The sequence below is a fragment of the Fundulus heteroclitus genome, chromosome 18, assembly GCF_011125445.2.
Source record: "Fundulus heteroclitus isolate FHET01 chromosome 18, MU-UCD_Fhet_4.1, whole genome shotgun sequence".
NCBI lineage: Eukaryota > Metazoa > Chordata > Actinopteri > Cyprinodontiformes > Fundulidae > Fundulus > Fundulus heteroclitus.
This window is the reverse complement of record NC_046378.1, coordinates 27,156,327-27,177,739: the sequence shown is the minus strand read 5'-3', so window position 1 is coordinate 27,177,739 and position 21,413 is coordinate 27,156,327. Positions and strand designations below refer to the sequence as shown.

At 39.9% G+C, this 21,413-nt stretch overlaps 1 protein-coding gene across 13 annotated transcripts in view; it reads right to left on the bottom strand.

The window, feature by feature from the left end:
• Nucleotides 1–5,136: 5,136 nt before the first annotated feature.
• The window catches only part of ncam1b (neural cell adhesion molecule 1b), a 121,358-nt gene continuing 105,081 nt past the window's right edge, over nt 5,137–21,413 (bottom strand). For 8 of the 13 annotated variants that reach the window (XM_036149721.1, XM_036149720.1, XM_036149719.1 and 5 more), the window contains 4 exons: nt 16,916–17,114; nt 12,004–12,120; nt 10,203–11,255; nt 5,137–8,098 (listed from right to left, as the gene is read on the bottom strand). In XM_036149721.1, coding sequence (XP_036005614.1) covers nt 7,993–8,098; nt 10,203–11,255; nt 12,004–12,120; nt 16,916–17,114 — 1,475 coding nt within the window. In that variant the 3' untranslated portion in view covers nt 5,137–7,992. Of the gene's footprint in view, nt 8,099–10,184; nt 11,306–12,003; nt 12,121–16,915; nt 17,115–17,405; nt 20,693–21,413 lie in introns of those variants that run through there. The other 5 variants (XM_036149730.1, XM_012882044.3, XM_036149726.1 and 2 more) reach the window with 4 other exon arrangements.

Below are 21,413 nucleotides of genomic sequence, written 5' to 3'. Positions count from 1 at the left end.
TGTTGTCTACTGGGAGACCGTCTCTGCAGATATTTTGATTTACCTATTTGGACTGCATTACACTGTTGTCCCAAATTTTGGCCTACGGACCTTAGTTTGACACGTGCGCGATAGACCGGTATAGAGTGCATAGCTGTAAGATGGAAGGAAAAGTATCAATGGCTCTTAATTTTTTTCATAGATTTAGATTTTGAAAAATGTGGCCTGTATCTGTATTCAGGATGATGTGGAGTCATAGACTTAGCTTTCTGCACCAGGTTGACCAAAAAGTTAATTATTGGTGGGTAACATCTTTGCCAGCTCCCCTTTTATGGCCCGGGGTAACCTGAAAGCCCGACTTCTCATGGCCTTCTTTCAAAACATTTTTCTTGCCATTTTTTCCGAAAGGCCAGATTTCCTCTAGATATCATGTCAACAGGCTTCCACCTGAGCTGTGGACCACTGCAGCCCCTCCAGAGTTGCCATAGGCCCCCTGGCCAGTTTTCTGATGCTCTTTTTTTCCCCTAGACTGTCAGTTTTGGCCGATGTCAACACACTGGTAGATTTGGTGTTGAGCCATAATGTTTCTATTTTCAGAAGACAGATTAAACAGTGTTATGCCACGGTCTGGGTGAATACTCAATTCTGATTGGCTGCAGGGTGCAGGGTGCTCAAACGTTAGCTGGTAACAGCAAGACCGTTGATGCTGGTTACTTTGATAACACGCCCCAACAAGAAATATTAAATAGTTCTCTCAGCTACTTCTTGTGAAAAACTTTAAAGACTTTAACGATGACAAAAAAGTATTAATAATTGGTTTAATATTTATTTCTTTCGTAAGTGACCATGGTATAAACGGGATAATGCCCTTCGAGGTGTCCATTATCAGAAATTAATGGACTTTGCGGAAGCAACCGTCCTCCGCTTTGCGACGGACGGTTCACGCCTCTGTGTCGGCCATTAATTTCTGATAATGGACACCTCGTCGGGCATTTTCTTTTACTTATAAGAAATGTTCAAAGCTTGGGATATCATTGGGCGAGGCAACTTTAACCCTGACCTTCCTGTGATGGTCTTTGATGAGGCTGTTTGTTCCATAATGTTCTCTAATAAACGACTGAGGCCTTTCCAGAACAGCTGGATTTATGATGGGTTTACAATGCTAATTCAGTGGCTTGTGAAGAGTTGGCTGCCCTTGATTTTATTTAGGGGCATCAGAGTAAAAGCAGCTGAATATACATGCGCACAAAACTTTTCAGGTTTATTTATTTCTAAACAGTTTGGAAAACCACTTTTTCTTTCCATTTTACAGTCCATTGACAGTGCTTCGTGTTTGTCCAGCACATAAGACCAATAAACAGACAAATGTCTGTGGATATAATGTTTGCAACATGTAAATCGTGAGTTATGAAACCTTTTACAAGACTCCGTATGTGTGTGTAAATGTTTTTACGATCACTGCGATAACATCCCCCTGTGTGTGGCAGCTTCTGAGGGAGGGGAGCAGCAGTGAGACAACTTAAAAAATAATGTTTAACTGCAGGAAATCAGACCTGACAGCTGAGGTTTTTTTGATTTCTAACTTTTGACCTCGAGATGATAACAGCCCCTCAGACATACGACTCATGCTGGCCGTGGCGTCTCAGGTTTTGGTTGCGTTAAGACTCACGGAGGCCACAGTGTCCCTGGTTCACTTCTGACAAAGGACTACTGATGGACATCGGCTGCTCTTTGCTTTGTACTGTCAGCTTTCTAGAGTCACATCTCAACAATTTCATTCAATCTTTTTCCCCATCACAATTTAGCAGACCGTCGTTTTATTTACTCAATAGATAAATTAATCTTCTATAAGAGTAAATAGATCCAGTTTTGGGCCTTATTGAGATGCTCCTTACAAAATGCTGTTCAGCCTCAATAATGCATTTACTGGTGGAGGCTGATGGGTTTAAATGTTAGCTGCAGCTGAACTGAAGGCTCAGATAAGTTTCAGGCCTTTAAACAAAGATAATTTTAAATGCATAAAACTGATTCATTTATAGATAATGGTTATAAATAACCTGGAACGTTAGCAGATCTTAAAATCATGTCGCTGTAGCTTTAAATGTGCAACACATTACATTATTTAACAGAAACAAAATGCCAAAGCTGTGGTTGAGGGAGGAATAAAAACATGTTACAGGTGCTCATATTTATAGCTTTACAAAGGTATTCTCAAACCTTGAATTTTTCCAAATTCTGTGACGTCACAACCACATGACCAGACAGCCATAGGGGACAAAAATAAAAAAGCTCTGGTCAGATCAAACCAAAACACACCTTTTTAACCCAAATTCAAAACAGTGTAAGCGGTAGAAAACACAACACGTCACCCTGAACTCATCATCCTCACCATGGACCAGAGCAGTGCCAGCATCATCCTCCGGGGATCCCTCTCTTCTACGAACGACCTTCAGCTGTGATTGCAGCAAAAAGTGGTTCCGACAGAATGGGCTGAATAGATATTCCTGCTATACTTTTTAGATTTGACATCATCTTTGGAATACTTTAAGGCGTTTTTTTTTATTTTTTTAAGAACAAAAAATGGTATCAATAATTCCTAACAAGTATTGTTAAAAGTTGGACCAATAGCAAAGAGCTCTCAGTCAGTGGACGTCTCTGCGAGTTCACCCTGGCGTAATGCTAAGGCTCGGTTTGCATGTTGAAAGTTTTTACAGCATAGTAGGAAATAAGAATAAAAAAACCCTGGCCAAGCATGACCTGGTTGACTGGGAGGCCAAAGGTTTCCAGAGGAAGACACTATGTTGGTGTGTGTTAATTCGGGCTTGTTTCAGACCCAGCTGATCTTTGCATTTAACAGTCTCTGAGGCATCAGGTGACTATTAAATCAACCAAAGCAGAGCCAAACGTTAGATCTTCTTTCTGGTTGTTGTTTTATCCACATTTTAATAATTCATTAGATTATCCTTGTATTTCTCTTGACAGAGCAAAACAGCAAAAGGTTTAATATTCAGTACAATAAATCCTTGCTAGATGTATACCTTAAAAAACAACTACTTAAATAAATCAATTTGGCTTTTAAGTCATTATATCGTTTTTAGGCTTTAAACGTTTGTGTTAATACAATGAAAATTGTATTTAATTTAATTAAATTTTTAACTCAATGTCATAATACCTTATTTGATTATAGGATAAGCTTTGTGTTACTTTTTATACATTAATAAACTGTGTCGTACTCAATTCTAGGACCTGGTAAAGATCAATGATGTATTGTGCAAGCTTATGTACAGTGGTTATGAACATTTCCCAGGATAACAGGGGGGGGGGGGGGAAAGCATTCTTTTCTTGCAGGAGGGTGTATAGGCCTAATGCATCAAAATCCAGTTTAATGTGATGTTTTAAGATACCCCAACCCCAACATAATTGCTTTGTTTCAAATCATTTGGATTAAACTTAAACCACATCTGGTTTTACTTTGAAGTCAGCTCTCCCAGCTTCCTGTGCCATCAGCTGACTTGACTTGCCGTAAACCTCTGTGGGAATGTCAGGGCTTTTCTCTCCATCAGTTTCTATCAGACAGATCTATAGGTCATCACAAGTGCCTACAGAGCGAGGAAATCCAGAAATCAGGAAACTGGCAGCTTCCTATCAGTGGCTATCATCTTCAAATAGTTTTAAATGAGATAATCCACATCAAATAACATGAGCGCTTTATTCTCTACAAAAAAAAAAAAAAAAAAAAAAAAAAAAAAAAAAATTGACCCAAAAGAGGCAATTTTCAGTCCAATAGGCTTGGGGGTATAATAGGATCCATGTCCCTAGAAAGAAATAACACACAGGGTAATTAAAATATGAGGAGTGGCTGAAAGCAGATGCCAGGCCGGGTCAGCGTGCTTGTTGACACGCTGTTGACACAACACAGGTTATGTCACAAGAGAGATACTGAGGCAAGGGATGTCACATGTCAGAAAATATCAAGGCCCCTGCTGGAACATAGTTTTGACACTTGAGCATGGATGTATCAAGTTTGTGACGCATTTACAGCGCGCAAAAATGTATTTGTTTGCAGCCCATTCCCTCCGAACAAAGCTTTCTGATGAAGTTACTGGAAGGAACATAACCTACTTGTTCTGTAACATTTCAGTAACTAATCCTGGGAGTTTGACATGGCGAGAGGAGATTCGAAATAATACGTCTTCACTGCCACCTGCTGTCCAACCTGCGCCACTGCATGCGTGTCAGAGAACATGACGGAAAATTAAGGCGCATGTCACCCAATAATAATAATAATAATAATAATAATAATAATAATAATAATAATAAAGCAAACAAGCTTACTATAGTATTTACATTCAGGTAAAACTCATACTTTATAGATTCATTACAGTGACATTTATTTCTGATGTTTATGGCCTACTACAGCTAATGAAAAATCATAAAATGTGATTTTCAGAAAATAAAATAAGAAATAAAAACTAGAATACTACATGAAGCAAACATAATAAAATAAAATAATAATATCTTTGACCACCAAGATGTCATGTTATAGTCTACATAGTTATGGGGAAGACTGCTGATTTGCCAATTTTCCAGCCAGCCACTGAAACCCTCCAAAATAAGAATAAACCATAAACCATCGGTAAAGGAGCTCACTGATCACAGAGTGTTTTATCCATGGATATTTAAAGAAAGTTAAATGGAAGGAAACCTTTGTGTGTTAAATATGTACCTACATCAGACAATGTGTCTTGTATAATACACACCGACATGTCTTATGCCATCTACTCTTCTGTTGTTCATGTACTTTGTACCACACTTCTCCTAACAGGCAGAGTTATTCAGTTAATCCTAAAGCGTCAACAAATACTTGACATCTGAGCAGAATTTCCGATTCACTGACGCAAACCTGTGAATAAAATGACAAAATAGGCGGGAGAAAATTAGACTCGGAAACCATTTTTATTTTTGTAAATGGGTCATCGCTCAGGCTGTACACGGATGTTTTTCTGAGTTTGACCCAATAAAAACAGTTAAGAGCATCCAGAGACAAGAGAGCACGGTGGTCTGGTAACAGGAATGAAGCACGATGAGATTAAATCTTCGTATATGTACTCGGTTCTTTCTGTAATTTACATTTGATGTCTGAAGCTTTTTTTATAAAAAAAAAAAAAAAAAAAAAAAAAAAAAAGATTTATTCCTCTTGCACAGGTGGCTCCTGCCAACGGGCTCCTCTCATCAGGCAGCTGCTCTTGGTGAGTGATTTTTATACAAAAGACAAAAAAAAAAAATAAATAAATCCAAACAGCACACCAGAGAACACAGAGAATAGAAATAATAATAAAAAAAAAAACGACGTAATTATGCCAGAACAAGCTCCCCAGGGAACACACATTGAATCAATATGAGAAGAGTTTTCTCTTTACTAGACACAGGCACATATACGTACCTTGTAGTTATACGTTATGAAGCACTGAGTTCATGCCAAGGCTCAAAACACCTTCCCTCACTATAGCTGGCGATATATAGTGCTGTGACCAGAGACGGACAGTTTTATACACTACACTTGTTATAATGACCACATTAGTCCACGTGTTGCACTTTTTGTCTACTATTACACCAAATAAAAAATAGGCCCCTCCCATAACAACAGAGCTATACAGGTTATCATACAAACTGATGACGAGACAGTCTACCGACACACGGGTACAGTGCACAAGCTTTCAGGCAGGAATGGACAGAAATTTTTTTTTTTCTTAAGTTCTTAAATAGTACAAAAATGCTCTTTATGTATTTATTTTTTTTGCAAATCCCAAACTATATAACCAGAGCTCTGTTTTGCGTAAATGTCAGGAAGAAAACCCGATATTTGTCCTCCAAACAAACGCGTGTTATTATTTAGCCGGAGGTCACGTGACCTTCACTTGTTCCACAGTTCAACACTTGGCTTTATAACAACTGTCCTGTTGGCTTTTTTTTTTGTTTGTTTGTTTTCCTTTGTACCCTCAACACGCTTCTTTTTTTGTTAAATGCATGGTATTGTGAATATTTAACAGCACTATAGTAAGGCAGTGACAGAATAAATTTGACAAATTGGTCCAGATCTGATCTAATCATGCACACTGAAGTATCACGGAAACTCATCTCTCCCTCCTGCAGCGGTAGCTTTTTCTGTTTTTTTTTATTGTTTTTACTAAAACAAACACTGTGCCTTGCAAAGTGTTAATACCTCTTAAAGTTCTTCACATTTTGTCCCAGCACACCCACAAACTTTAACGTATTTTATTGGGGTTTTTGTAACTGAACACAGAGTTGTTCGTCATTCCGAAAAATGGAAGGTAAAGGGATATGAGGCTTTCAAAACATGTTTCACTTACAAAATTCAGAAAATATTAGGTGTGCATTTGTACACAGCCCCTGATTAAATTCAGCGGGATCGATTGCTTTCGGAAGCCACCGGTGTTTAGTTTAAACTCAGTATAAATCTAGTTGTTCTATGAAGGCCTCAGAGGTTTACTAGGGAACATTAGAGAATAAAGAGCAGTATAAAGAAAAAATGGACACAGCAGACAGGTCAGGGGAAAAAAAGCTGTGGAGAAGATTAAAGCAGAGTTGGGTTATGAAAAAAAAAAAAATATCCCAAAGCTTTGAACATTTCACACGCTGTTCGATCCATCATCTGGAAATGGGAAACTGAAAAGATTTGAAATAAGAAGCTCTGGTCAAACGATACTGATGAACGTTTTCCTCTGCAGGCAAAACCCGTGTGGTGGAAAAAATCCCAAACACACTGCGTCCGCTGTGAAAGACAGTGGTGGCAGCATCATGCTGTGGGGATTTTTCTTTAGCAGGGGCAGAGACGCCGGTCAGATTCGATGGGAAGCTGGACGGAGATAAATACAGCGCAATTCAGCAAGAAAACCAATTAGAGGTTAAAAAACCTCTCGAGACCTGAGCAGAGGTTCTCCTTCTAGCAGGACAACGACCCTAAACATTCACCCTAAACCTTGGAGTGGTTTATCTTAAATCCCATTTCTGTGTTAGAAAGGCCTGCAAAAATTTTTTAATAAAAATTAGACTCGGAATCTGTGAAAAGAATTGAGGCTGACGTTTACAGATGCTCTGATTGAGCTGGAGCTAATTAGCAAAGATGTGTAAAAACGGCCAAAGGTGGTTCTACAAAGTATTACCCAGGGTGGCTTAGTACAAATGAATGCCACACAGATTTGGATTTGCAAAAAAAAAAAAAAAAGTAAACACCTTGTATCAGTTCTCTTCAACTTCTCAATTACAGTAAGTGTCACTTTGTGTTGGTCTAACACAAAAAGCCCCAATGAAATATATTGAGGTTTGGTGGCTGAGATTTGACAAAATGTGAAAAAGTTCAGGGTTCTGAATACTTGGATACTTTTGCAAGGCACTGCATGGTCATAATCTAAATACTGAAGTCGGGCCTTTGTTTAAATCGATGCCAGCTTTAAAAATCCCTGTAACAGACACAGTGAAAACTTTACAACCACTTGCAGGGCAGACATGCAGAACAACCTACTTAGAGACTAGCCCACAAAAAGTCAAATAAAAAAAATAAAATAAACAGTTTCAAATTTGCACAATAGAACAATAAAATAAGAAAAATAATTTCTATATATAGTCCTTTTTTCCCCTCCCCATACATTTACATTTCTCATAATAACCCAGTACTCGTGCGCAGTTAAAACTACGCACGTTTAAAGTTTCACATATTCATGAGGCGGTCCAAGTTGTACTCAAAGTGTCCGGACTGGTTAAATAAAAATGAGACTTGAAAATAAATAAATCTCTTATGATCTAAAGATAAACTCTGTGGGTGCGGTAAGCGTTTTAAGAAACGAAAGACGTCCAAGTGCGCTCTAAACGGATGGACGGAGGTGTGTGTGGTGTTAAATGCGTTAAGGGCACTAAAAAAACAAACGCTTTTCCTGCCACTGCCGCTGAAAAAGTATGACCGGCTCGGGTTTGTGTTTCCCCCCCGCTGGCCCATCATACTTTGCTCTCTGTCGTATTTGTCTGTATGACACTGTTGTGAGCTGAAGAGATCAGGGTGTCTCCCGCCTCCAGTTTGCCTTTCTCATCGGCAAACATCTTCCTGCAGTGGAAAGAGAGAACAAGTTTGAAATTAGGAATGTTAACGTCTGCGTGGTAAAGGAGGAGAACAAACACATCCAGCAAAACAAACGGTTCGTCGAAACACAGTCTCAATGACAGCTCTAGCCAATATGTAAGAAAACGCCGCAGTTAGAGGTCTTCTTACATATTTCTTCACCACCTTTCGACAACGTCGGATAAAACAGATAATGACATACCCACATCCCACGACCGACTCTCTTCTCTAAAGTCAAACTGTGAATGTTTTGACTTATTATAATCACTTTAAGTTACGTTTTGCTTCTGAGAGACAATATTAGAATAAACACGCCCCAGGTTTGTGGCAGAACAGCGCGGCTCGTTTTTAAAGCCTAGTTGTTCTTTTCTGCTCTTTTTTCAGCAGCTCAAAGGGAGAAACAGCAGTCGAGGCTCTGTTCTCCCCTGGATAAAAGCTTGAGGGAATGCTCCGGGGTATATAATTAAAGTATGAGATGATGCATCTTTTCATTATTAAAAAGGCCAGTTTCAAACATAAAATGCATCATGTTGCTATTTAAGTAATGGTTTCCACGCGGTTGCTTAATAAAAAACATGACCTGAGCAAAGCGCTACACTGGAGCTCTGCTTCAGGTTGCCGACAAGGAGGGCTTTATTTTTGCTGATATTTTATGTAGGAAGAAAAGAAAATGCCTGCTTTGAAAAATGTGGAAAAAATACCCCTCTCTGATTGCTCGTTTAGCACAAGCTAAATGTATTTTTAATTTTAGAGATGAAATTGTAAACGTAAAGAAAAGGCATCGTGTCTATTTAATCTTCCAGTTAGGATTCATTAAAAATTAACTAACAATTCTGGAGATTATTTTAAATATGGTATATTTTTAATGGTGTTAGTGTTTTAATTACAGCTGTTAAAGAGAATGCAGAAGATACTAAAATCAGCATCAAAGTCAGAGCCTGGAAATCATTGACAAAGCCTGGTTGGTTCCGATCTATATGACTGTTAATTTACGATCCTTAAGTCACGAAAAGTGAATTCCTGCAGGTAAAACCAATCTTAGCTTCGTACTGTTTATTATGCGTAACCGGTCTGATAATTATAGCGTTTTTTTTTTTTTTTTTTTGTGTGCAACGTATATTTTCAGATCCTGCTATACAGAATCCAGGCAAAATACTGGAGAAAAATGGATATTTCCCAGCATGATTTTACCCATGCCATACTTCAGAAGTCTAGAAAAGTACTTGTTTGCTTTGGAAATTAAAGTGTTTTTTTTTTTAACTATGAAGGAACTCTGTTTTTCTTTAAACTTAAATTTATAAAAGTGAATAAATACAGACAGGGTCATGTTTTCTGATTGTTTTATGTCTTGATTTATAGTCAAATCCCTCAGCTGATAAATGATCATGGTATTATTACATTATATTGTATCCATTATGACCTTTGTTTAAAATGGCCTAAAACCTGGACTTTCTCAAATGACACCACAGTTTGTTTAAATCAGTGATTTCCTGAGCTCAGAGAAAATTAGGAATGTTTGGGGATGCTAAGCCTTCTGTTTTTTTGTAAATCACTCTCTGCAATTATGTTTAGCGTTTTTTTTTTTTTTTTTTTAAGTTAATATTTGGGTCTCAGATGTTGATGCGAGGAGTGCATCACTGTTGGCCTAAAAGTTTAAAACACGGATGCTGACTGACGTCATCAAGGTTTAGATGGTTAAAAAAAAAGGATCACTGAATCCTTTTTTTTATTCAAAACTTTGTTTATAACCATATTCTTTTATAAAGACTTGAACTAGGCAAAGACCTGCATTTCTGAGACGTTGCTCATCTACATTTAAATAACAAACATATAAGCCCCCAAAATGAATAACTATCACACACAAGCAAAAAGATAAAAATAAAACCATCAGATCACTTCTTTCTGCAACATTACACTAAACATATAAAAAAAATAAAAATAAATTCACCCCAATGTCATTACCACAGTTTACCATTACAATATTTGATATTGTGTGGTCAATGGCAAGATGCGGTGGTGAATGAATGGGCATACAAGTTACACCAACTCTCACACAAACACACAGATAAACCTCTAGAGGGAGCCGTACTCATCGTTGACAGGAGGAGCGGTCTTGAGAGTCTCTGAAGCCTCCAGAGCATGGCCTGAGGGAGGGAAGTCTGCTTCGCGTCCACTGGGCAGGGAGGGGGCCGCGGACGGGCTCTCTAAGCTAATCAGGTCTGAGAGGGGCCGAGAGGGTCTTCCTGTGCCGTTCCTCAGCTCTAACTCTAAACCTGGGTTTTTGTGCCCCGCGCCCGGAGCTGTAAAGTCGTACAGGTCGGACCTCGGCGTGAGGAGATCGTTCGGAACGGCTGAAGCGATCGGAGTGATGGGTAAAGGCGAGGGGATGTCTGCCAATAGAGAGGCAGGACTTTCAGCGTGGGGGTCTTCAGCAGCATTGGGGATATCTGAAGGAGCGGCGCTGGGAGGCGGTTTTGTAGTGGGGATGTTATTATCGGTAGGTTTGTCTGGACTAAAGGCAGTAAAGCCGTATGCGGGGGGATCTGGAACACCGGGTTTAGAGTCGGCGCCTGGCTTTGGAGGAGCGGCGTTTTTTTCAGTTTGCGCTGGCGACTCTTTGCTTAAGGCTACGGTGTTCGGCTGTGGGGCCGGCTTGGCGACCGGCGGGCTCGGCGCGTGTTTCTTGGCGTCTGGGGTGGGAGGAGAAGAAACGGCGAGAGGGGAAACTGGTGGACTGTTCTTAGCGTTCAGAGCGGCGAGTTTAGGAGAGTGTCTGCGCTTCGGCGGGATTGGTGTTCCAGATTTCGGAGGTCTACACTGTTCGGGGGTAGGAGGAGGATTGTTGGTCTTTTCCGGCTCTTCCGGGGGCTTACTCCCCCTCTCTTCAAGCAACGGCCCCATTTTAGCTTCGACGGCCGTCGAGGAGATGACGGGGGTCGGCGGGGCGGTGTTGGACTCGGGGGTCGGGGCGGGAGCAGTGAGCGGGGTGGGCGAGGGCTCGTTGGCCAGGGTGGACAGGCTGCAAGTGAGTGTGGTTGTCTCGCTAGAGGGGCTTTCCTGAGCAGGATCGACTGTTGCGGTGGCTGTGTCAGAGTTGGTGGCTACGGAGGAGGGGGTGTCCAGTGCCAGAGAAGCCACCAGCCTGAGAGAGCAGGGAGAGAACAGAGACACACAGACTAGACACCAGGGTGACTGTGACAGAGGAGGGGTGACCCGAACGAGAGCATGCAAAGGGATTAGTTGGCTTTAGAAAATTCACACAGAGACAAAAAAAAAGCAACAGAAAAACAGCAACTAGAAAGCTTAGCAAGAAAAAAGAAAAGAAGAAAAAGGGCATCATGCTGTGAGTGAACATTAAAGGATACATCCCATACACACACCAACATGGAGTACACTGACTAATAAACTAAAGTACTTCAAAAAGGCACCAGTCTTCCTGTGGAAAACTACAGCACCACACTGAACCACCTATAAGGGTTAAACAGTACCAGTGACAACCTCATTCTGCATTTTTCTATAGTTTCGATGTGAGATGGCCGTCTAAGGCTTCATGAATTGACCACACTTGGGAGGAACAAAGCCTTTTTGTGTCTTTTACTGGTATTGCTTCAACCTTCATGTAATGAGACAGAAAATCTCCAGAGCTGGAGCAGAAACACAAAGTACGGTAATCACCTTTGACTGGGAGAAGAAAAAAAAAAAAGAAAAGCAACACAATCCAGTGGACTCCACTCAAGAATGAACTGAACTTTTCAGCACATTAAATTGTCAAATTAAGTGTCGTTAAATAAAATTTGATTCTTTAAAGTGGAGTGCAATGTAGAACAGCAGAGAAAACCTTTGCTTAAAAATAAAAAAATGCTGAGTGCTGTTTGTCTGTTTTGACTCACTCTGGCTTTGTGAGAGGTGTGGTTTCATTGGGCTCCATGGGTCCAGCTGCGTTGTGATTGGCTGTGCACTCATCCTCCGTTCTGACTTCCACTATGGGCTCTTTGGACTCATCTTTCCTGTAAGGGGTGAGACAACAGCATGGGTACAACAGCAGCAGATGACATTACTGGCCTAATGAAGTGTTAGATCTGTGAATCTGTTTCATGTTGGTGCGCCTGGTCTGGCGTTCTGTTAGCTGTGACAACATCCAGGGGAGGCAGATCATCTGCCATTACCCTCTGACATATAGAAAGTATTCCTGGATCAATGAGTGCTTCTGTGCTTTTGTGTCTCTGCTCTGTCTTCTCTAACCCCCAGTCGGTCGAGGTACATGACCGTTCACACTGAGCCTGGATCTGCTGGAGGTTTTCCTCCCTGTTAAAGGGGAATTTTCCTCTCCACTGTCGCTTCATGCATGCTCAGTATGAGGGATTGCTGCAAAGCCATGGACAGTGCAGACGACTGTCCCTGTAGCTCTACGCTCTTTCAGGAGGAGTGAATGCTGCTTGTCAAGACTTGATGCAATCTGCTGGGTTTCCTTAGATAGAAAATGTTTTGACCAATCTGTCTGGATGATTTGATTTAATTTGACTTTGTAAAGTGCCTTGAGATGACATGTGTTGTGTATAGGCGCTAGATAAATAAAATTGAATTGAACCCAGGCTTTTCAACCAGTGCATACTGGGTGAGTCAGTAATGTCGGCAAGCAGATGCATTTTCACGACACAAGTAGCATGTCTTTATTTTTTGGTGACTACAAGCCAAGTAGACTAAATTGTTGCTTTGTTAAAGGGAAGTGATTTATCATTTGAATGTAATGTACTCACACCCCAAAACCTTTTTCACATTTTTTTTCTTTATTGCAACCACAGACTTCTTTGTATTTTAATGGGATTTTATGATAGACCAAAAACTCTGATTTGTGGGTCTGGCTTTATGTTTAACATTATCGTCCTGCCGGAACCAACATCTGGCCCACTCTCAGGTACTCTAAGCTTTAACAGGATTTCATCCATCTTCCTATCAGCCTTGATCAGCTTTTTCCCCCTGTGGAAGAAAAGCATCCCTACAGCATGCTACTGCTTTAGGTGATGTGTAGTGTTTTTCACCACATGGCATTTTACAATTCTGTACTCATCCAATCAGAGATTTTTTTCTCCATATGTCTTATGTGTCGCCTACAGGGCTTAATGTGGACAGTATTTCTCAGTTGTTGTTTTTTTTGACAATGTATTTCATGTTGCCACTCTACCATAAATGACAGGTGTGCATTTAATAGATTGAAGTTTGTGGATGTAAAGCGCCAACATGTAAAAACAGTCAAGGGTATCAATATTTTTTTGGAAGGGATTATATAAAGCCATTTACTTCCAAGCCTTGTAGAACAGATCATTAAATTGCTAAATAAAGTGTTTGATGTTAGGCCAACAAAGACAACTGGGCATTTGTGTCATATATTTATACACCAGGGCAAAAAGAAGTCCCTCATTACTAAATTAACACTTTTTACGACTTAAAACTCAAAGATGCCTTATCGTCATTGCATATACAGTACGGCATACAACAATATTTTCTGTGAGTCTCATTAAAAGAGCACCAAATATATACACATCCCATTAATAACCTCAATAATATTCAATAAAAAACACATAAGAATAAACAAAGAGGTATTAAAACAGATTTAAAAAAGGTAAAAACAGGTAGAAGGCTACAATCTATAATGACTTGTCCATACTGACAAGTCTACTAGAGATGCTGCTTATATCAGTTTACTTCAGTTTAGTGACGGCTGTTGGTTAAAAACTTGTTCCTGAGGCTGCCAGTCCATGTGTCTTAAGAGACCTGTACCATCTGCTGGAGGGTAAATGGTGAAAGACGCGAGTAAAAGTCCTTCACAATCATGCAGGGCCTATTGCGATGTCGAGACTGGTAAATGCGCTCCGGAGGGGAGAGAGGAAGACCAACGACATCCTGAGCAGTTTAAACACCCTCTGGAGAGCTGCTCTGTCAGCTGCTGAACGGCGCCCAAACCAGACACTTATGCAGTATGTTCATACAATTTCTACTGCTGCCCAGTGAAAGGACTCCACCAGTTTGGCAGACAGATTGGCCTTTCTCAGTGTTGCAACGAGATATAATCTCTAATGGTATCTGAGTTCCCATTCCATTTAAGGTCTTCCCTGATCGTGATCTCCAGGAATTTAAAGCTGGACCCCTTCTCCACCTCCTTTCCTCCTATTTCTAATAGTCTGAGCTACTCTCTGTGCAGTCTGAAATCAATAATGATTTCCTTTGTTTTTTTTAATGTTCAGAGAGGTTGTTACGAGTGCAATCCTCAGAGACTCCGTGCGCTTCGTCTCTGTACGTGACCCTACTCCCATTTGAGATGAGTTCCAACACGGTTGTGTCATCCCCAAACTTGATCATAATTGCAGGGTGAAGAGGGACGAATTCATGATGGTAAAGGGCACAGAAGAGCAGACTAAGAACACAAATTCTCCTGTGCTGAGCTGTAGGGTTATTGAGTGGGGTCCAAGTCGGTGGACGTAAACTGAAAAAGTGCCGTGTGCATAGACATGGTCTCAGTCCTTCATTTTTGTGCTCAGTTTTATTAAAATTAATAAAACTGAGCTGTACAGTAATCCACAAAAAGCATCCTGACAAATGTAAGAACCATGGCCCAGTAGTCATTATTGCTGGGGAATATATTGAGATTTTAACACTATTGAGATTTTTTTAAGAGAGATATAAGACGAGACTATATCATTTATATCAAGATGGTCTACGTTGCATTATAATAATACTTTTATGTATTCTAGAAGGTTGTTTTTCAGCTGTTTCTCATATTTATCTACAGCCGTTTGTTAAATAAATGTGCCTGTGAGACATTTGGGATAAAGTTTTGATTCAGAGATGAATATTTATAATTACTTTATAAAAAAGAAAAACTTATCAAGATGAATATTGTATATCGGCATTCGGCCTAAAAATATTGAGATATTATTTTTGGTCCATTTTGCCCTGCCCTAGTAGTCATTGAGGCAAGAAATATTTGTCTCCTTTGGCACTGGGATACTGGTGGTGGATTTCAGAAGAGCAGGAAGAATAGTGTGTGCCAAAGAAAGATTAAAGATGTCTGTAAGGATCCCATCAAGCTGTTGAGCTTTCCCAGAGCGCCCGGCCCGGTATCACATCCGGTCCAGTGGCCTTTATGGTATTAACGGTTCTCAGGACCCGCTTAACTTCACTTGACTGAAGGATAAGTTGTTGGTTAGCAGAGCTTGGCTGGACACTTGCCCAATTTGGACTTCTCTCAACTCAAGCAAAAAAAGTGGTTGGGCTTTTGAGCCAGCAATATGTTTGCAGATGTTAATGGACCTCTACTGCCCCCTGAAGTTTGGGAAAAGCTGTATTCCCTGCTGTATGTGAAGTGGTCTTCAATCGTCTTTTTGGTAGGGCATTTTAGCTGTTGATGCACTGCTTAAGGTTGTATCTGGTTGTACAGTTCCTCGTTGCCAGATATATGGGCCAGGTTCCACCCCTTCAGAAGATGCTGGACCTCCATGGCTTTCTGTTTGGGACAGAACTGATGTGCTGGTTGATGATAGCACATTCCACACAGCATCTGATAGGAAATTGAACTGGTTCAGTGTATTTTTTCTAGGTCCTGATTGTGAGTGCAGAGTGCATTACAGAGTGCAGTCTGTCCTCTGAAAGCAGTCCTACAGTTGGTGAAATTGCACTTGCTGGCTAAGTCTTAATAATGCTGGTGAGGAGTTCATTGTTCCTGCTCATGGGGGTGTAGGATGGGTTCAAAAACAAGGACTGATGGTCTGACTGTCCAAGGGGAGGCAGTGGTAAAGCCATTTAGCCCTTAACAAAGTTGATGCACTCACAGTCTGGTGTGCTCTCCCCTTAAAGTTGGACATTTGACGGGAGGCAGAACCTTTGGGAGCCCTTTCTTTAAGTTCATATGACTGAAGTCACCAGACACAGTCAAAGCCTCATCTGGATGAAAGTTCTGTTGTTTTACAATGGCTGTTAATAAATGGTTTGTTTGTGTTTGCGTTTGGAGCTCCATAAACTGCTGTAATTAAAGCCATTGTGAATGTTCTTGGGTGGTTGTAGGATCTATCTTTACCAACAGTCATCAACAAGTCTGGTGAGCAACGTCTCTCTGACAGATGCACCTGTAAGCCACACCCCCTCCGTTCTGTTCACCTGAAGCCTCAGTTACCGTTGCTGCGGTGTGGAGCGCGGCCTGCTAACTCACAATAGCAGCATCAGGGATTCCAGGATGAAGTCAGATCCCACCGATTAGCAAAACACAACAGCCTAGATGTCTGATTGTGATGATAAAAAGTCTTGATTGATCCAACTTGTTATGTGGAGATGTGGCATTGGAGACAAAGAAGCTGGGAAGTGGTGGTCTGCGAGGATTTCTCCTCACAGACAAAAATACACAAACAGTTCAACCAAGGAGAGCTCACAGCTGCGGTGTCAACACGTCACTAGACGCAGGGGCTGTAAATAATATATTAGTAAATTATATCAATAATATATGTAAAATAAATACTTTATTTTCCTCATAAATATACGTGAATTTAAAGATGGATAAAACGAGTCAATGTCTTGTAATTTTGCTGCTACAAAAGGGAAATTATGTCAAAGCTTTTTAAAATATCTTGGTTCCCAACAAATGTGGAGGGAAAAGGCTTGGTGAAGCAATAATACCCATTTTCCTCATTTTTCTAAACATAAAATATAAATAAAGTCTTTGAAAATAAACAAAATATTGGATTTTTTCCTCTCAGAGCTGGTAGATTAAAACAAATTAGCAGAATGGACTTAAATGTGATCTTTCATACTCACACAAAAGCAGCTTTGCCTTCCTCCAAAGTGTGCCCTTTAGTCCCTGTGCCTGATTTTCCACACAGGCACATGATAAGGCCACATTTGTTGACAAAGTAACAAGTGACATCCACTGCTAGCAGCAGCAGTATAAATACTACAACAAGGATTCCTGCCCAGAGCATGATGTTCATGGAGAACGGTCCCTCGTCGCCCAGATCTGCCAGACAAGAGACAAAACGCAGAGCATTAAAAAACTGGAGCAGCATGCACGACATAAAACACAAAATGAAATTGCTATGACTCTACAGGAACTTCAAATACTTAAATAAAAATAAAGAACGTACCTGCTGCAGAGATTACTGATACTCAAGTTGTCCTGAACTGATTTCAGATGTTTCAGCATGCAGTGTGTGCATTGTTTAAATATTCATCTAATGTTAATAATGGTCAATGTTGGGAGTTTTATATCAAAAGGAAATGTTTTATGGAAAAGAAAATCTTAAATATATCTATTTTCAGTGTATTTATTTGGTATTAGAAAAACAAGCAAACCAAAATTTACAGTGTGAAGCTGGTTACATGCAGGGTAACATTTTCCATATTTAACAAATAAAAAAAATATCTTTATTCTTTGTTTAAAACTATTTTTAGTTACACCAGGATTCTTATGCAATATTTAAATATCTACATCAATGAGCCACAACATTATTACTACTGAAATGTAAAGCAAATAACACTCCTAAGTGTATCATAACACAAAGGTCTGCGTGGACAAAGCTGCATTCTAACATATAAACATGTGATTTTTTTTAATCTGCCATAATGTTTTTGCAGATGACTTAATGGTTCACATCACTGGGGTATAATGCTTGAATTAAACTTTTCTGATACATATTGTTGGCTAAATTAGACATGGTCCAGTATGAGATTTTTACAATTTTCAATGGAAAAAAAACCCCCCACAGTGTCACGGTTTTGAAAAAGAAAAAAAGAAAAATAGAAAATATATAAGATATAATAATTTCAATTTAAAACAAAAGAAACAGTTATCCATATTACCAGTAAAATATAACACTGAGTACTAGCTTGTTATTTATAATAGTTGTTATTTATGGTGTTTTTCATTTCAATACACAGACAAACAAAAATATTAAATAAGCACCTCATAAATGTAGTAATGTGCTTATTGTGCAGAATATAACACCCATTAGGATAAACTGTTTAAATCCTTGCTGTAATAAAAGTCATAGGTGGCAGTAGTTTAATTCCCACGTGGCTGCATTTTTAGCAGCCTGAAGTATTTCTAAACTGCCTTTTTTCAGACAGTTTATTGACACTGCACAGTAACAGGTGGGGGAGGGGTTGCACTGCTTCATTCTAATCTCCATATAGCTGGAGAAAACTGGTCGCTCTCGCACTTTCTCTAGTATCATAGTAAAAGTGTTTTAGCCCACAGGAGCAGTATTTGATTTTTAGATATCTTTTCTTGGATATCTTCAATTTATACACTAATGTCATGTTTCACCACTGTTATTCAGACTTCGATTTTAAAAAGTTAATTTAGCACAAAAAGTGTAAATGTTTTGTTAGCTTGATCCAGATCAATAATTTGACCAACATCAAATAGTTTCAGGCTTTCTTTGATTATATTATTTGTTCGATTCAAACATTGCTTGTTAAAAAAGGTGGTCAATAGGGATGGGTACCGAACTCTGTACTTTTATTGGTATCGACTAAATCCTGTCTGTACTACTGGGTACCGATTCACATAAAATCAAATGGTACGATGTTTCGGTACCTAAACGCATCACTGTGCGATCTGAAGAGTGGCCGATTTTCCATGCGGAACATGAACACAGCATTGCCCGCACAAGAGCGTAATGACGTCAGTAGCTGCTGGTCCAGTAAGCAAAGCAAGCGGTCGAAAGCAGTCGAAAGTATGGCTCTACTTTTCAAATTGAGCTGCAGATTATGCTCGCTGCAATATTTGTGAGGCGAAGTTCAAAGCCAGAGGCGGGAATACTTCTAATCTGAGGAAGCACATGTTTAGTGAATTTCTTGCTATATTTTACCGTTTCTTTACCTTTTTTTGAAAAAAAGCGACTAGCGAAAAATCTAGCATCTTTTGTTATTGGTGACTTCCCATGAAAGCACCAATTGTTCTGCTGTTATTGTCTTGGGAAAGTGGTGAGTACTGCTGTGAGCCTCTTCCCAACATCTCCAAGCGCTGTCTCACAGACAGACAGACAGACAGACAGACAGACAGACAGACAGACAGACAGACAGACAGACAGACAGACAGACAGACAGACGCTGCAGTCGTGTATTGAAACCGGTCTGCAGTCAGAGCAAAGAGCAGAGAGGAAAGCCACTCTGTTCACTGTGTGCTTCTAATGTGCTGTGAATTCAGGCAATGTATTCAAATTCATAAATTATTTAATAAGGTTTACTTGTGCATCCAAACAAATTTATATATTGAAAAATAAATATGTTAAATTGAAAAATTTTGAGATTTTATTAACAAACTAACATTTATCGCTACATTAACACACAAAAGTACCGAAAATAGTCGTTAAGTACCGGTACCGATTCCCAGGTTCCCGGGTATCGGTACTGTATCGGTTCAAATGTGAAAGGTACCCATCCCTAGTGGTCAATACATCAGTCTGCAAAACAAGCAAACAAAACAAAAAAGATTGCTGTCTGTGAAACGTATTGTAGCGCCCCACCTTCTCTAATAAAAATGTCACAATAACAGACCCGTGCCTAAAGTAAATACGTTTTCTAGGTTATAAAACATACAGTGCTGTGAAAAAGTCCAGCCTACATCATGTTGACCGACGAGGTTCTGTTTAAATGATTTATTAGTATACCAGGTCTGGCAGTATTCAGTCTTAGATTATGGTTAGTAAAATTGAACACAGCTTTCCAAAAAATTTGCATAATCACCTTTAATTTGTTGCTTTAACAAAGGGAGCCAATTCATTTTATTACACAGGATTTGTAGCTTTAGGTTAATGATCTGAATCATGTAAATGTGAGAAAAACAATAAAAACGGAATAAATCTGTTAGGGTGCCTTTTCACAGCACTGCAGCTGAACAAAGCACCTTCCGAATATATAAAAACATGCAGTAATTTCTGTGGACATCAGATTAAAAACACTTTTACAAAAAAAAAAAAAATCATATTATTTTGCACAAAAATAAATGTTCTATAATATTTCAGTAAACATTTGTGATTCTTTACCAATATAAACAATAAAAAATGTTTATGAGTTTTCCCCAGTCTGGTCAGTGTTAATGTTCCAATCCTGAAGAGTACATCTGCACAGCTTTATTAAACATGGCGGAAAAAAAAATACAGCGATTATGTAAACGGACAGGCTCGTTACTCGGGTCTAGATGCTATGTTTTTTTTTTTAAAACAACTTTTAATTATATCTCCACTCTGTTGTCTAGTGCTGATGACTAGCGGTGCTAATGTTGAGCAGAGGGAATCTGTAGGAGGCGAAGATTTTCCACTGCCTTTGGTTCGGTACGTCTTGTCTGGCCTGTTCTAAAACCACACAACGCTCTTTTCTCTACCATGACCGAGACGCATCTGTCATGGCGAAAGTCTGTTATAAGTGGTCAGAGCGTCCGGAGAGAAAGCCGGGCCAGAGAAAAAGGCGAGCTCTCCTCTACTGTTACGATGCAGATCCCAGACATTGACTATGACAGCAGGAGCACGATGATGATGAGGGGCGAGATGAGTGATACCAAAGTGCATGTCACAGATGAGCTGCCCTGAGTGGCTGTGGGTCGAGACAGCACAAACCAGACCAAAATGCACACGGGTCGGGACGAAAATGTTCACGTGGGACCCACCACACGAATATCCCGGGTTCAGGAGAGAGAGCAGGAACAATGAGCGAGGAGATGAAAAGAGACAAAAGAGTATAAAAGGAGGAAATGAAAGCACATAAAGAGGGGGAAAAAAAGAAGGGTAGGGGAAACAGAGGAAGAGAGAGAGAGAGAAAGAGAGAGAGTGAAAAAAATGTTTCAGGTCTGAAAACCAAAAGTGAAAAATTAAGAAAACTGATTTCTTGCATTGAGGGAGGAAAAAAAAAAAAAAAGCAGCAACACATCAAAGCAAAAGCACATCACAAAGGGGAAAAAAACACACACACACACACACACTGTGCTGACTGGATGGTGACTCAGTGGCGGTGAGCGGAAAATGCTTTAGTTTGGGAAATGAATTAGAAAAACAAGGGAGAGGAAGACATAATGGCCTGCTGCGACACTTCAGCGAAGCGCTCGGCGGGGTCTAGCACCTAAAGGGAATTTGACAGGCTGTGTGGCTTTTCTACTGTTAGTGGAAAGCTGCTTCGGCTGCAGTTAGGACCTCGCTGAACATGTTAAGAGTTATTCAATAGACTCCTCTCAAACAGAGGCAAACTATTTTATCTGCGTTGTTACAATTATACAGAGGTTAAGGAAACAAATCTGAGGAAATCGTCCTCGGTGAAACAC